At 38.8% G+C, this 17,029-nt stretch overlaps 1 protein-coding gene across 1 annotated transcript; it reads right to left on the reverse strand.

Moving 5' to 3' along the window:
• Nucleotides 1–11,393: 11,393 nt before the first annotated feature.
• On the reverse strand, nucleotides 11,394–12,332 carry LOC126070941 (putative gustatory receptor clone PTE03). Its single transcript, XM_049875266.1, has one exon. It carries the CDS (start codon nucleotides 12,330–12,332, stop codon nucleotides 11,394–11,396), a length of 939 nt encoding a protein of 312 aa, XP_049731223.1.
• Between the last annotated feature and the right edge of the window lie 4,697 nt (nucleotides 12,333–17,029).

The following is a 17,029-nucleotide window of genomic DNA, read 5'->3' on the forward strand; positions in this document are numbered from 1 at the left end:
CTGAAGGTTAGTGATGCTGAGTATTTTTTCTTATGCATTTCTTCTTTGAAGAAACATCTACTCAAGTCCTTTTTTTTAAATTGGTTATTTGTCTTTTCATGTTTGATTAAAAATGTAATATATGTGGTTTGCAAATATTTTCACTAATTCTATGGATTGTCTTTTTATTTCTCTCATGGTATCCTTTGAAGCACAATGTTTTCAAATTCAATTTATCTATTTTTCATTTTTTGCACGTGCTTTTGGTGCCATATCTAAGAATCCTTTGCCAAACCCAAGGTCAAGATTTGCCCGTATGTTTTCTAAACATTTTACACATTTAGGTCTTTGATTCACTTAGAGTTTTTTTTTTTTAATCTCATTTGAGGTAAGAGTTCTACTTTATACTTTTGCTTGTGGCTATCCATTTGCCCTAGTACCATTTGTCAGAAAGACTAGTCTTGCCCCATTGGATATTGGATGATCTTGGCACCTTTGTTGAGATGAGTTTTATATATATATATGTATACATATATATTTTTTTTTCTCAAGACTCTCAGTTCTAATCTATTTATATGTCTATCTTTGCACCAGTACCACACTATCTTGATTACTGTTGCTTTGTAGTAAGTTCGAAATCAACAAGTGTGAGTTTTCCTACTTTGTTCTTCCTTTTCAAGATTGTTTTGGTTATTCTGTGTCCTTGCAATTCCGTATGAATTTTAGAATCAGTTCATCAATTTGTATAAAGAAAAAATCTGGAATTCTGATAGGGACTGTGTTTAATCTGTAGATCAGCTTGGAAAATATTGCCATCTTAACAATTCATATACATGGTGTATTTTTTCTAATTATTTAGATCTTCTTAAGTTTATTTAAACAATTTTTGTACTTTTCAATATATGCCTTATACTTCTTTGTTTACATTTATTCCTAAGTATTGTATTCTTTTTGATGCTTTTGTAAATGGAATTCTTTTCTTAATTATACTTTTGGTTTATTAATTGCAAGTATGTAGAAATACAATTGATTTTTGCATATTGATCTTCTATCCTGCAACTCTGCTGAGTGTGTTTATTAGTCCAAATAGTGATTTAGTGGATTCTTTGGGATTTTCACTACATCGTCTCTCATATCATCTGCAAATACAGAAAGCTTTACTTTTTCCTTTTCAATTTGGGTACCTATTAATTATTTATTTTCTTCTACTCTTTTATTTATTTGCATAATTCCCCTAGCTAGAACCACCACCACAGGTAGAAGTTTAAAGAATGGACATTCTTTTTTTTTTTTTTCCTGATCCTAGAGGGAGGCACCAGCCCATTAAGTGCAATGTTAGCTGTGACTTTTTCATAGATGTCGTGTATGAGGTGGAGGAAAGGGATGTATATAGAAGTGGTAAAATTATTTTGTTGAAATGCATGGAATTGGCAGTTCAGCAGATCAAAAATTGAAATGCTGGCAATTTCATAGTGTTCATGTCAAAATAAGGAACAGCAAAAAAAATGATAAATACAAACTTCAAGATAGTACTCACCTCTGGGAGATAGGGAGGGCCTCACAGGGGGATTCTAAGATGATCGTAATTATCTACTTTTCAGTTTAGGTGATGGTTATGTGCTTTTATTATACGAAGATTCTAAAAGAACTGCAGGTACATTACACACACTTTCTATGTATGATATATTTCACAAATAAAATTGAAAAAAGTCTTTCATACACCAGATTCTAAATATATTCTAGTATTAAAACTATGGTTCCAGAACATAGAGCTCATCACTATTTCACAAGGGTCTTGTTAACCATACTTTCCCTAGGGACCAATCCCCAGGGTCCAAAATCTTTGGTCCTTGAATGAGGTCCAGGAAGCTGCAGCTTTAACTAAGGCCCAAGATGCTGCAGGAGATTTAAGACCATCATTGGGTGAACCATTGCCCTAGCAAAGGCCTTTGGTGCTAGTCTGGGAGCTGTTCCCAGAAGTGGTGCTGAAATCAATGGAACTCAGTAATGACCAGAACAGAAGGCTCTCTGGGCACTCAGTTCTCCAAGGAGTCATCCATTCTCGCCAGGAATAATCTCCTTAGTTTAAAAGTGATCCCCAATAAAAGCAAACTTTCTACTTGCTTCCCTATAGCACCACATGCAACACCTCCCCTACATGGCAGAGTCCTTCTAAGACTGCAGTGATTCTATTAGCTTTATTAAAACACATTTGATGTGCGGATTTTATCTGAAATGAAAAAGAAGCAATCAAAATGGTAACACAAGAAAGAAATGAAAAAATGAAAGTCGTTGCTAGCAAGTAATCAATGAGAAAGAACGAAAGCAAATCAACTGTCAGGAAAATATAATTCACCTTAGCCTGCAAACCCAATAATTATGTCTTTGTTTATATTACTAGGTTCACCTGAAATGCTGATATATATTTAAATTAAGGTAAGCAAAGCTAAGTGCTAAAAAAAATGTTAAAAAATGTGTGAAAGCAAAAGAATTGAAAGGACCAAGGATAGGGGACTAGACATGGAATACAATGATACTAGCTAAATTTCAATGAGTACTTACTGTGTGCCAGATATTGTGCCTATTGAGTTTCCAACAGTAATTACATTTTAGATCGGTGTCACACGAAGTGTAATACTTGGACTATGCACACAGGCATCACATATGAGCTTGTTAGAAGTGCACATTCATGGGCCCACCTCACATTAACCAAAACCCAAACCAAACCCATTGCTGTTGATGCAATTCCTACTCATAGCGACCCTATAGGACAGAATAGATCTGCCCCCACAGGGTTTACAAGGAGCAGCTGCCGGATTTGTCAAATGCTTATCCACTATGGCACCAGGGTGCCGAAATTGCTGAGGAAGGACACAAGAATCTGTGCATTAACAAGTTCTCCAGTTCTCATACACGTTAAGGATGGAGAACAACTGTTTTAGACGATATGTAAAATCGACTCATAATAATTCCATTACCCTCATCAGAGAATAAAGAAGAGGTCTGTATGTCCCAGTTCAGGCTTATAAGTTGTGAAAGGATGTGTTCTGAGTGACTGACTGGAAAAGTCACCTCAGTATTTAAAAAAAAAAAAAAAGAAGTCATAGCCAGCTTTCTGGGATATAATGCATGCAAGTGATACAGCCAACTGGAGACCTTCAAAAAAACCTGTCCTAGTATGCAATCAATCAAATATCACCAAGCTAGAGAAGAGCAAAATCAGTTTCCATACTTATTTTGCACTGCTGTTAGTCATTATGGTATATAATAATTGCAGAAAAAGAATTGAAAGCAGGAACACAGATACTTGTACACCAATGTTCCTTGCAGCATTATTCACAATAACCATAAGGTGGAAACAGGCTCAATGCCCACCAACAGATGAATGGATAAACAAAATATCATCCATACAATGGAATACTGCTGGACATAAAGATAAATAAAGCCCTGACACATGCTACAGCATAGATAAACCTTGAAAACCTTATGCCAAGTGAAATGTCAGTTAGAAAAGAATTAATTTTTTATGATACCAATTATATGAAATACCTAGAATAGGCAAGTGTATAGAGACCAAACTCTATTAGTGGTTATCAGGGGTGGTGAGGAGGAAAAAAGAAAGGAAGACTCATTGTGTAGGGGATACTAAGCTAAGAGTGATGCAAAAATTTGAAAATGGGTAGTAATGGCAGTTGAATAACATGAAGAATGTAATTAATGTCACTGAATAGTACATGTAAAAAATATGGACATGATAAATGTTTTTTTTTTTTTCTTTTTTTTTTTTTATCAGTATTTTTTTTTTTTTTATAATAACTTTTATTAAGCTTCAAGTGAACGTTTACAAATCCAATCAGTCTGTCACATATAAGTTTACATACATCTCACTCCCTACTCCCACTTACTCTCCCCGTCTTGAGTCAGCCCTTTCAGTCTCTCCTTTCTTGACAATTTTGCCGGCTTCCCTCTCTCTCTATCCTCCCATCCCCCCTCCAGACAAGAGTTGCCAACACAATCTCAAGTGTACACCTGATATAATTAGCTCACTCTTCATCAGCGTCTCTCTCCCACCCGCTGACCAGTCCCTTTCATGTCTGATGAGTTGTCTTCAGGGATGGTTCCTGTCCTGTGTCAACAGAAGGTCTGGAGAGCATGACCGCCGGGATTCCTCCAGTCTCAGTCAGACCATTAAGTTTGGTCTTCTTATGAGAATTTGGGGTCTGCATCCCACTGCTCTCCTGCTCCCTCAGGGGTCCTCTGCTGAGCTCCCTGTCAGGGCAGTCATCGATTGTGGCCGGGCACCAACTAGTTCTTCTGGTCTCAGGATGATGTAGGTCTCTGGTTCATGTGGCCCTTTCTGTCTCTTGGGCTCTTAGTTGTCATGTGGGCTTGGTGTTCTTCATTTTCCTTTGCTCCAGGTGGGTTGAGACCAATTGCTGCATCTTAGATGGCTGCTTGTTAGCATTTAAGACCCCAGACGCCACATTTCAAAGTGGGATGCAGAATGATTTCATAATAGAATTATTTTGCCAATTGACTTAGAAGTCCCCGCAAACCATGTTCCCCAGACCCCCGCGCTTGCTCCGCTGAGCTTTGAAGCATTCATTTTATCCCGGAAACTTCTTTGCTTTTGGTCCAGTCCAATTGAGCTGACCTTCCATGTATTGAGTGTTGTCTTTCCCTTCACCTAAAGCAGTTCTTATCTACTGATTAATCAATAAAAAAACCCTCTCCCACCCTCCCTCCCTCCCCCCCTCGTAACCACAAAAGTATGTGTTCTTCTCAGGTTTACTATTTCTCAAGATCTTATAATAGTGGTCTTATACAGTATTTGTCCTTTTGCCTCTGACTCATTTCGCTCAGCATAATGCCTTCCAGGTTCCTCCATGTTATGAAATGTTTCAGAGATTCGTCACTGTTCTTTATCGATGCGTAGTATTCCATTGTGTGAATATACCACAATTTATTTACCCATTCATCCGTTGATGGACACCTTGGTTGCTTCCAACTTTTTGCTATTGTAAACAGAGCTGCAATAAACATGGGTGTGCATATATCTGTTTGTATGAAGGCTCTTGTATCTCTAGGGTATATTCCGAGGAGTGGGATTTCTGGGTTGTATGGTAGTTCTATTTCTAACTGTTTAAGATAACGCCAGATAGATTTCCAAAGTGGTTGTACCATTTTACATTCCCACCAGCAGTGTATGAGAGTTCCAATCTCTCCGCAGCCTCTCCAACATTTATTATTTTGTGTTTTTTGGATTAATGCCAGCCTTGCTGGTGTGAGATGGAATCTCATCGTAGTTTTAATTTGCATTTCTCTAATGGCTAATGATCGAGAGCATTTTCTCATGTATCTGTTGGCTGCCTGAATATCTTCTTTAGAGAAATGTGTGTTCATATCCTTTGCCCACTTCTTGATTGGGTTGTTTGTCTTTTTGTGGTTGAGTTTTGACAGAATCATGTAGATTTTAGAGATCAGGCGCTGGTCGGAGATGTCATAGCTGAAAATTCTTTCCCAATCTGTAGGTGGTCTTTTTACTCTTTTGGTGAAGTCTTTAGATGAGCATAGGTGTTTGATTTTTAGGAGCTCCCAGTTATCGGGTTTCTCTTCATCATTTTTGGTAATGTTTTGTATTCTGTTTATACCTTGTATTAGGGCTCCTAGGGTTGTCCCAATTTTTTCTTCCATGATCTTTATCGTTTTAGTCTTTATGTTTAGGTCTTTGATCCACTTGGAGTTAGTTTTTGTGCATGGTGTGAGGTATGGGTCCTGTTTCATTTTTTTGCAAATGGATATCCAGTTATGCCAGCACCATTTGTTAAAAAGGCTGTCTTTTCCCCAGTTAATTGACACTGGTCCTTTGTCAAATATCAGCTGCTCATACGTGGATGGATCTATGTCTGGGTTCTCAATTCTGTTCCATTGGTCTATGTGTCTGTTGTTGTACCAATACCAGGCTGTTTTGACTACTGTGGCTGTATAATAGGTTCTGAAGTCAGGTAAGGTGAGGCCTCCCACTTTCTTCTTCTTTTTCAGTAGTGCTTTGCTTATCCGGGGCTTTTTTCCCTTCCATATGAAATTGGTGATTTGTTTCTCTATCCCCTTAAAATATGACATTGGAATTTGGATCGGAAGTGCGTTAAATGTATAGATGGCTTTTGGTAGAATAGACATTTTTACTATGTTAAGTCTTCCTATCCATGAGCAAGGTATGTTTTTCCACTTAAGTATGTCCTTTTGAATTTCTTGTAGTAGAGCTTTGTAGTTTTCTTTGTATAGGTCTTTTACATCCTTGGTAAGATTTATTCCTAAGTATCTTATCTTCTTGGGGGCTACCGTGAATGGTATTGATTTGGTTATTTCCTCTTCGGTGTTCTTTTTGTTGATGTAGAGGAATCCAAGTGATTTTTGTATGTTTATTTTATAACCTGAGACTCTGCCAAACTCTTCTATTAGTTTCAGTAGTTTTCTGGAGGATTCCTTAGGGTTTTCTGTGTATATAATCATGTCATCTGCAAATAGTGATAACTTTACTTCTTCCTTGCCAATCCGGATACCTTTTATTTCTTTGTCTAGCCTGATTGCCCTGGCTAAGACTTCCAACACGATGTTGAATAAGAGCGGTGATAAAGGGCATCCTTGTCTGGTTCCCGTTCTCAAGGGAAATGCTTTCAGGTTCTCTCCATTTAGAGTGATATTGGCTGTTGGCTTTGCATAGATGCCCTTTATTATGTTGAGGAATTTTCCTTCAATTCCTATTTTGGTAAGAGTTTTTAGCATAAATGGGTGTTGGACTTTGTCAAATGCCTTTTCTGCATCAATTGATAAGATCATGTGGTTTTTGTCTTTTGTTTTATTTATGTGATGGATTACATTAATGGTTTTTCTGATATTAAACCAGCCTTGCATACCTGGTATAAATCCCACTTGATCAGGGTGAATTATTTTTTTGATGTGTTGTTGGATTCTATTGGCTAGAATTTTGTTGAGGATTTTTGCATCAATGTTCATGAGGGATATAGGTCTATAATTTTCTTTTTTTGTAATGTCTTTACCTGGTTTTGGTATCAGGGAGATGGTGGCTTCATAGAATGAGTTGGGTAGTATTCCGTCATTTTCTATGCTTTGGAATACCTTTAGTAGTAGTGGTGTTAACTCTTCTCTGAAAATTTGGTAGAACTCTGCAGTGAAGCCGTCCGGGCCAGGACTTTTTTTTGTTGGGAGTTTTTTGATTACCGTTTCAATCTCTTTTTTTGTTATGGGTCTATTTAGTTGTTCTGCTTCTGAATGTGTTAGTTTAGGTAGGTAGTGTTTTTCAAGGAATTCATCCATTTCTTCTAGGTTTTCAAATTTGTTAGAGTACAATTTTTCATAATAATCTGAAATGATTCTTTTAATTTCATTTGGTTCTGTTGTGATGTGGTCCTTCTCATTTCTTATTCGGGTTATTTGTTTCCTTTCCTGTATTTCTTTAGTCAGTCTAGCCAATGGTTTATCAATTTTGTTAATTTTTTCAAAGAACCAGCTTTTGGCTTTGTTAATTCTTTCAATTGTTTTTCTGTTCTCTAATTCATTTAGTTCAGCTCTAATTTTTATTATTTGTTTTCTTCTGGTGCCTGATGGATTCTTTTGTTGCTCACTTTCTATTTGTTCAAGTTGTAGGGACAGTTCTCTGATTTTGGCTCTTTCTTCTTTTTGTATGTGTGCATTTATTGATATAAATTGACCTCTGAGCACTGCTTTTACTGTGTCCCAGAGGTTTTGATAGGAAGTATTTTCATTCTCGTTGCTGTCTATGAATTTCCTTATTCCCTCCTTGATGTCTTCTATAACCCAGTCTTTTTTCAGGAGGGTATTGTTCATTTTCCAAGTATTTGATTTCTTTTCCCTCGTTCTTCTGTTATTGATCTCTAGTTTTATTGCCTTGTGGTCTGAGAAGATGCTTTGTAATATTTCGATGTTTTGGACTCTGCAAAGGTTTGTTTTATGACCTAATATGTGGTCTATTCTAGAGAATGTTCCATGTGCGCTAGAAAAAAAAGTATATTTTGCAGCAGTTGGGTGGAGAGTTCTGTATAAGTCAATGAGGTCAAGTTGGTTGATTGTTGTAATTAGATCTTCCGTGTCTCTGTTGAGCTTCTTACTGGATGTCCTGTCCTTCTCCGAAAGGGGTGTGTTGAAGTCTCCTACTATAATTGTGGAGGTATCTATCTCGCTTTTCAGTTCTGTTAAAATTTGATTTATATATCTTGCAGCCCTGTCATTGGGTGCGTAAATATTTAATATGGTTATGTCTTCCTGATCAATTGTCCCTTTTATCATTATATAGTGTCCTTCTTTATCCTTTGTGGTGGATTTAAGTCTAAAGTCTATTTTGTCAGAAATTAATATTGCTACTCCTCTTCTTTTTTGCTTAGTGTTTGCTTGATATACTTTTTTCCATCCTTTGAGTTTTAGTTTGTTTGTGTCTCTAAGTCTAAGGTGTGTCTCTTGTAGGCAGCATATAGATGGATCGTGTTTCTTTATCCAGTCTGTGACTCTCTGTCTCTTTATTGGTGCATTTAGTCCATTTACATTCAGGGTAATTATAGATAAATAAGTTTTTAGTGCTGTCATTTTGATGCCTTTTTATGTGTGTTGTTGACAATTTCATTTTTCCACATACTTTTTTGTGCTGAGGCGTTTTTCTTAGTAAATTGTGAGATCCTCACTTTCATAGTGTTTGACTTTATGTTAGTTGAGTCGTTACGTTTTTCTTGGTTTTTGTCTTGAGTTATAGAGTTGTTATACCTTTTTGTGGTTACCTCATTATATACCCCTATTTTTCTAAGTAAAAACCTAACTTGTATTGTTCTATATCGCCTTGTATCACTCTCCATATGGCAGTTCAATGCCTCCTGTATTTAGTCCCTCTTTTTGATTATTGTGATCTTTTACCTATTGACTTCCATGATTCCCTGTTATGTGTATTTTTTTTTTAATTAATCTTAATTTGTTTGTTTTTGTGATTTCCCTATTTGAGTTGATATCAGGACGTTCTGTTTTGTGACCTTGTGTTGTGCTGATATCTGATATTATTGGTTCTCTGACCAAACAATATCCTTTAGTATTTCTTGTAGCTTTGGTTTGGTTTTTGCAAATTCTCTAAACTTGTGTTTGTCTGTAAATATCTTAATTTCGCCTTCATATTTCAGAGAGAGTTTTGCTGGATATATGATCCTTGGTTGGCAGTTCTTCTCCTTCAGTGTTCTGTATATGTCGTCCCATTCCCTTCTTGCCTGCATGGTTTCTGCTGAGTAGTCAGAACATATTCTTATTGATTCTCCCTTGAAGGAAACCTTTCTTTTCTCCCTGGCTGCTTTTAAAATTTTCTGTTTATCTTTGGTTTTGGTGAGTTTGATGATAATATGTCTTGGTGTTTTTCTTTTTGGATCAATCTTAAATGGGGTTCGATGAGCATCTTGGATAGATATCCTTTCGTCTTTCATGATGTCAGGGAAGTTTTCTGTCAGAAGTTCTTCAACTATTTTCTCTGTGTTTTCTGTCCCCCCTCCCTGTTCTGGGACTCCAATCACCCGCAGGTTATCCTTCTTGATAGAGTCCCACATAATTCTTAGGGTTTCTTCATTTTTTTTAATTCTTTTATCTGATTTTTTTTCAGCTATGTTGGTGTTGATTCCCTGGTCCTCCAGATGTCCCAGTCTGCATTCTAATTGCTCGAGTCTGCTCCTCTGACTTCCTAGTGTGTTGTCTAATTCTGTTATTTTATTGTTAATCTTTTGGATTTCTACATGTTGTCTCTCTATGGATTCTTGCAACTTATTAATTTTTCCAGTATGTTCTTGAATAATCTTTTTGAGTTCTTCAACAGTTTTATCAGTGTGTTCCTTGGCTTTTTCTGCAGATATCCTAATTTCATTTGTGATATCATTAAGCATTCTGTAAATTAGTTTTTTATATTCTGTATCTGATAATTCCAAAATTGTATCTTCATTTGGGAAAGATTTTGATTCTTTTGTTTGGGGAGTTGGAGAAGCTGTCACGGTCTGCTTCTTTAAGTGGTTTGATATGGATTGTTGTCTCCGAGCCATCACTGGGAAACTAGTTTTTCCAGAAAATCCGCTAAAAAAAAACTGCAGTCAGATCCCTATCAGAGTTCTCCCTCTGGCTCAGGCTATTCAGATGTTAATGAAGCCGCCTGGGGAGGGTGGGGGAGGGAACAGATAGATAGGAGAGTAGCACCTCAGAATATAGCCAGAGTTGCTTGTCTTGCTTGGAAAGACTATTATATCTGAGATTCCCGCGGGCGCGTCGCCTATGTGTGCTGTCTGTGTGGAGATTGCCCCCGGGGGGTCTGGCCCGCTGGAGTCACGGTCAGATCCTCCGCTTCCAGCCCCACGCCCAGCGTCAAGGCTCCCCTACTGGGACGGTGCACTCTCGACTCCAAAATCAGTCGCTGCCTCCCGGGGACTTCTCGTCCCTCCAGCCGCGTGGCCGTGCCGCCCCCGTGAACCAGGTGGGCCCCCTCCCGGGGTTAGTTCAGATGGGTGGAGTAGCTCCCCGTGCTTGTGCCGCGACCGAGTGTCCCGGCTGGAACGCTGTTCTCCCCGCTCCAATACCAGTCGCTGCCTCCCGGGGACTTCTCCTACCGGCTGCGTCCCACGCCGCCCGCGCGACCCGGATGGTCACCTTCCCGGGGTTAGTTCAGGGGGTGGAGCAACTCTCCGTGTTTATGGCGTACCTGCGTGCAGTCCATATCCCTGTGGGACGGTTCCCCGGCTCGGGTGCTGCTCTTTCTGCTCCAAGATCAGTCACTGCCTCCCGGGGACTTCTCCTAACGGCTGCGTCCCACGCCGCCCGTGGAACCGGCTAGTCCCCCTCCCGGGGTTAGTTCAGGGGGGTGGAGCAGGTCTCTGTGCTTGTGCCGTACCTGACTGGTATGCTGGCTCCAGGCTCTGGAAACAATCGCTGCTTCCCCGTATTAGTTCGTTCTCCGTCTCTAAATCTGTGTTTGTTGTTCAGGGTTCGTAGATTGTTATGTATGTGATCGATTCACTTGTTTTTCCGTGTCTTTGTTGTAAGAGGGATCCGAGGTAGCGTCTGCCTAGTCCGCCATCTTATGATAAATGTTTTGTTACATACATATTGACCAAATTAGAAATAAAAAAAATAAATGCTTTAACATGTCTTGCTAACAAGGTAAAAATTGTCACAAGACAGAAGCGTGTGTAAGTAAATATACACATAGGTAAAAATGCATATGAATTAATATAAAGGTAAAATGATTTTTATTATCAAAATGTAAAAAAAAAAAAACTTGTTACTAGAAGGGTCTAACATTCTGATTCACCCAGTATTTTTTCACTATGACTCATTCTAGAAGCCCAAGCCTAAAGCAGATAACACAATCATGAAAAACAAAATGTTTTCCATAGGAGTTTCTTCAAGGCTCCCTTCATGTCTCTGTTCCTCAGGCTGTAGATAAATGGGTTCATCATTGGAGGGACAACAGTGTACATCACTGACGCTACTACTATCTTCTTGGAAGAATGAATAACTGCAGAACTAATGAACACCCCAAAAGCAGTCCCATAGAATAAGAAAACCACTGACAGGTAAGACCCACAGGTGGAGAAGGCTTTATACATTCCACCAGCTGATGGTATTCTCAGAATGGAAGAAATAATTTTAATGTAAGAGAAAATAATCCCAAGGAGTGGAACACCACCCAGTATACTAGTTAGTAAATATACCAGGATGTTATTGACGAGAGTATTGGAGCAGGCAAGTTTGATGACCTGAGCAAGATCACAGGAGAAGTGAGGGATCTCCCTCTCTGTGCAGAAGGATAGCCTTAGTATCATCAGACTGTGGAGCAGGGCATCCACCAAACTAATGAACAAGGAGAGGAGAATCAGCAGGCCACAGAGGTGAGAGTTCATGATGACTGTGTACCTCAGTGGTTGGCAGATGGCCACATAGCGGTCATAGGCCATTGCTGCAAGGAGAAAATTTTCCATGCCTGCAAATATCATGACAAAGCAAACCTGGGTGAGGCAGCCTGTGTAACTGACGGATTTGTTCTGTGTCTGGATGTTCATCAGCATCTTGGGGACCGTGGTGGTGCTGAAACAGATGTCAGTGAAGGACAAGTTGGAGAGGAAAAAGTACATGGGGGTGTGGAGGTGGGAGTCTGAGCTGATGGCCAGGATAATGAGTAGGTTCCCCAACACAGTGACGAGGTACATGGTCAGGAATAGTCCGAAGAGGAAGGGCTGCAGTTCTGAATCCTCTGAGAGCCCCAGGAGGAAGAATGCTGCTACACCAGTTTGGTTTTCTGATGTCATGTTGTTGATGAGTCTGATGATGGACGTGATAGGAAAGAGATCTAAAAGCGTTGCTTATTTCAGAGAAACTCTCGCATCTGTATTGTGAAACGAAGTGAATACTACAAATCTTTCTACTCTCTGTCTCCTTCTCCCTCCCCCTCTTTCTATTCCTTCATCTGTCTTTGTCCCATCCTCCCTTCCTCCCTCCTGTTTCCTCTCTTATCCATTACCATATCTCCCCCCAAATTTCCACCTGAATAAAGACCCAAATGGCCTCCTTGATTTTTTTTTCTTGTTCTTGTTCTGTGCCTTGAGTCAAATCAGACTCATAGCAACCCTGTAAGACAAAGTAGAACTGCCCCCTAGGGTTTCCAATGAGCAGCTGGTAGATTTGAACTGCTGGTCTTTTGTTAAGCAGCCAAACTCTTAGACACTATGACACTAGTGCTCCTTGCTCTAAAAGTCTTCAACTCTCTGACCACATAAATTAGTATTTATATGTTTATTGAATATCTATTCTTTATCCACATTGTGCCAAGTAATAGGAATAAAAGAGAAAAAATACATGGCTTTTTCCTTGGGAATTTTCCCAAGCCTTCGAACTAGCAGAAAAACAAACTCTACATCCATGTTTTAGAACAATGGTTCTCAAACTGCTTTTTGTCAGAATCAGTTGAAGGACTTGTTGAACCCCCACGCTCAGACTATTGGCTTCAGAATTTGGGGTCTAAGGCTCTAAAATTGTTCTTTCTAACAAATTTTCAAATGCTATTGCTGATGGCCTGGGACTATACTTTGAGATCCACTCTTCTAGAAAATCAACCATTGTGGTTCATGTACAATCAACTCATCTGCAGGGAGGAAAAGATGTGGTGCACTTCATGAGGAGATGGGGACCTGGCTCACCAGGCTCTGCAGAGGGACTTGGGGAGGAGTTCAAGCCCTCGACTCAATCAAGCTTCTTCATTTTCATTTTTCCCTCAAAATTTGTCCTTTCAATTTTCTATTTCCATTGGAATGTCCCATCATTTAGGTTCTTATTCCTTGTTATAATTGTTCTAATTAATAGTTGTATTATCAGAATTGATAATAATAAATGTTAAAGTTGTCAAAAACTGCTGCCATTACCACTACTAACACTTACTGAGCTCTGGCTATTCCAAGCCATTTTTAGGATTTGCTACAGATTCCATCACTTGCCTCTTGAAAAGTTCCAACTGAATTAAAACCCAGTTGCTTTCCATGGTATTCAAAGTCACCTAAACTTTGACCACGCAGGTAGTGACAGCATCAAAACAAGACCCACAGTCAGGACCTGAGGTCAAGATAGAGTGTGCTACGTTAAATTTCATGCTATTATACGATTATGGCAATGAGACTCTTCTCTTCCAATTATTTGAAGATGGAAACATTATTCCCATAAATAATATATACCCATTGCCATCTAGGTGATTCCAACTCATAGCATCCCTATAGAACAGAGTTACAGTGCTGTATAGAGTTTCCAAGGTTGAAATCTTTGCGAAAACAGACTGCCACATCATTCCCCCTTGGAGAAGCTGGTGGGTTGGACAGCCAACCTTTCATTTAGCAACAGAGCTCTTAATCACTGCGCCACCAGGGCAACAAGCTGATATGTAGCACATCCTTTTTTTCCCAAAACAGAAGAATGGGAGGAAAGAGGAAATGCATGAGTCTTCAAAAACTGGAAAATAAAAAAAGCAACAATTTGTTACTGTGTCCTAAGCAGAATCCTGGCATCTTTGCTTTTTACACTTTAAAGAGGTTTTTGGCAGCAGATTTGCCCAATGCAATGTCACCATATTTCCTGACTGTTGCTTCCACGGGCACTGATTGTGGATACGAGTAAAATGAAATCCCTGATAACTTCAACATTTTCTCCATTCATCATGATGCTTATTGGTCCAGTTGTGAGGATTTTTGTCTTCTCTCTGTTGAGGTCTAAGGCATACTGAAGGCTGTAGTCTTTGATCTCCATCTGTCAGTGCTTCAAGTCCCCTTCACTTCCAGCAAGCAAGGGTGTGTCATCTGCATATTGCAGTTTGTTGATGAGTCTTCCTCCAATCCTGATGCCCCATTCTTCTTCATAAAGTTCTGCTTGTGAGATTATTTCCTCAGAATACAGATTGAATTAGCATGGTGAAAAGATAAAACCCTGATGCACACCTTTCTTGATTTTAAACCATGCTGTATCTCCTTGTTCTGTTTGTACAACTGCCTCTCAGTCTATGTACAAGTTCTGCATGAGCACCCTTAAGTGTGCTGGAATTCCCATTTTTCACAATGTTATCTGTAATTTGTTATGATCCACACAACTGAATGTCTTTGCATAGTAAATAAAACACAGGTAAACATCTTTCTGGTATTTTCTGCTTTTAGCCAGTATCTATCTGACATCAGCAATGCTGCACCTCATTTCAAATCCTCTCCTTTGTTTCACATCCTCTTCTGAATCCTGTTTCAATTTCTGACAGTTCCCTATTGATGAACATGCTACAACCGTTTTTTAATTATCTTCAGCAGAATTTTACTTGTGATATTAGTGAAATTTTTCAATAATTTCTGTATTCCATTGAATCACCTCTCTTTGCAAAGGGCATGAATATGGGTCTATTCCAGTCAGTTGTCCAGGAATTTGTCTTCCAAATTTCTTGGCATAGACAAGCAACCACTTTCAGCATTAAATTTGTTATTTGAAACATCTCAATTGGTATTCTATCAATTTCCAGAGACTTGTTTTTATCTATGACTTCAGTGCAGCCTGGACTTCTTCCTTCAATACAACTGGTTCTTCATCATCTGCTACCTCCTGAAATGGTTGAACATTGATCAATGTTTTTTGGTGTTGTGACTCTGTATTCCTTCCATCTTCTTTTGAGACTTCCTGTGTTGTTCAATATTTTGCCCGTAGAATTCTTCTGAATTGGAACTTTATGTCTGAATTCTTTCCTCAGTTCTTGCAGCCTGAAAAATGCCAAGCATGTTCTTCCACTTTGGTTTTATATTTCCAGGTCTTTGCACATTTCATTATAATACTTTAATTTGTCTTCTTCAGCTGACCTTTGAAATCTTCCATTCAGCTCTTTTACTTCAACTTTTCTCCCATTTGCTTTAGCTACTGAAGTTCAAGAGCAAGATTCAGAGTCTTTTCTTCATCCGTTTTGGTCTTTTCTTTATTTCCTGTCTTTTTAATGACCTTTTTCTTTCTTAATATATGATGTCCTTCATGTCATCCACAACTCATCTGGTCTTCAGTCACTGGTGTTTAAAGTCTTAGAAATCAAAGATGTCACTTTGAGGACAAAGATGTACCTGGTTCAGTCCATGGTATTTTCTATCGTCTCATATCCATGGGAAAGATGGACAATGAATAAGGAAGACTGAAGAAGAATCGATGCATTTGAATTACTTTGTTGGCAAAGAATATTTACAATACCATGGACTTCCAGAAGAATGAACAAATATGTCTTGGAGTGAATACAGCTAGAATTGTCCTTAGAAGTGAGGTAGGTGAAAATTTGTCTCACTTACATTGAACATGTTATCTCCAATCCCTGGAGAAGAACATGATGCTTGGTAATGTAGAGGGTCAGCAAAAACAGGGAAGAACCTCAACCAGATGGGTTGACACAGCAGCTGAAACAATGGGCTCAAGCATAACGAGGATCATGGGGATGGCGCAGTGACTTGTTCTGTTGCACATAGGGTCACTAGGAGTCAGAACTGACTTGTCAGCACTGAACAACAACAAGCAGAGTCAAAAATAAGAAAGACACACTCTACCAACACAAACATCTAGGCTGCTTGCCAGAGGATCCCAATGGTAGTAGAAAAAGAAGAAAGATTGTCAAGATGGCCTTAAAGGAGAAAAAAGACACTGAGCAAAGCATAACTGGACACATCAAATATTTATGTAATTGTAGGACTTAAAAAATTCAATCAATACAAGTTGCTTAGCAAGGAGCCTGACATCTGGTCAGTGTGCAGTACTATTTAAGACTATAGTGATAACTGAATAAGATAATGGAACTTATTTTTAGAAATTCCTTACCTTCCCAAATGCAACAGTGTACGAAATATACACATACACACTCTTTTCTGTTTGACTGCCACTCACATGTAAATCAATGGAAAAAGAAACCATAGAATTTCAAATTTCAAATGGAATAGAATTCATAATTAATCCCTATTAATAGAGTATTACTTTTGGATTTATTTTTTCATTCCTTTCCTCTTTCCAGATAGCCCATTGAATCTGTTCCTCCCTTCCTCTTTCCCTTTTTATGACAGGGTATTCAAATAACCCCTTCCTGTTCAGTAGCTTCATCCATTCTCTCTTCTTTTTATGTTTTGACTCATAGTCTACAATGTATAATTAGAATATGTTAGAAAAAGTAATATGAAAATCAATTGTGATACTTTGAATCTTCTGTCCTTCTGTTTCTGGCTAGGCCGCATCAAAGATGGGTCAGGAAGCATGGGCGCTGGGTCTTCTGGGAATCCTGAGGTTGTGTACCAAGGTCAACTCCAGGACACTTCCATTTTTCCAATATTAAGATGAGACCCCTGAGAATATCTCGATCTCTAAAACAGGTAACAGTTGATCGACTACATCCTTGGTACATTTCCCCTTTATTCTTATAAACCAATGCTGTAGAAAAAGTCTGTGAAAGTGTCTATTTCAGAGGTGAACA

This window comes from Elephas maximus, chromosome 3 (assembly GCF_024166365.1).
Source record: "Elephas maximus indicus isolate mEleMax1 chromosome 3, mEleMax1 primary haplotype, whole genome shotgun sequence".
Classification (NCBI taxonomy): domain Eukaryota; kingdom Metazoa; phylum Chordata; class Mammalia; order Proboscidea; family Elephantidae; genus Elephas; species Elephas maximus.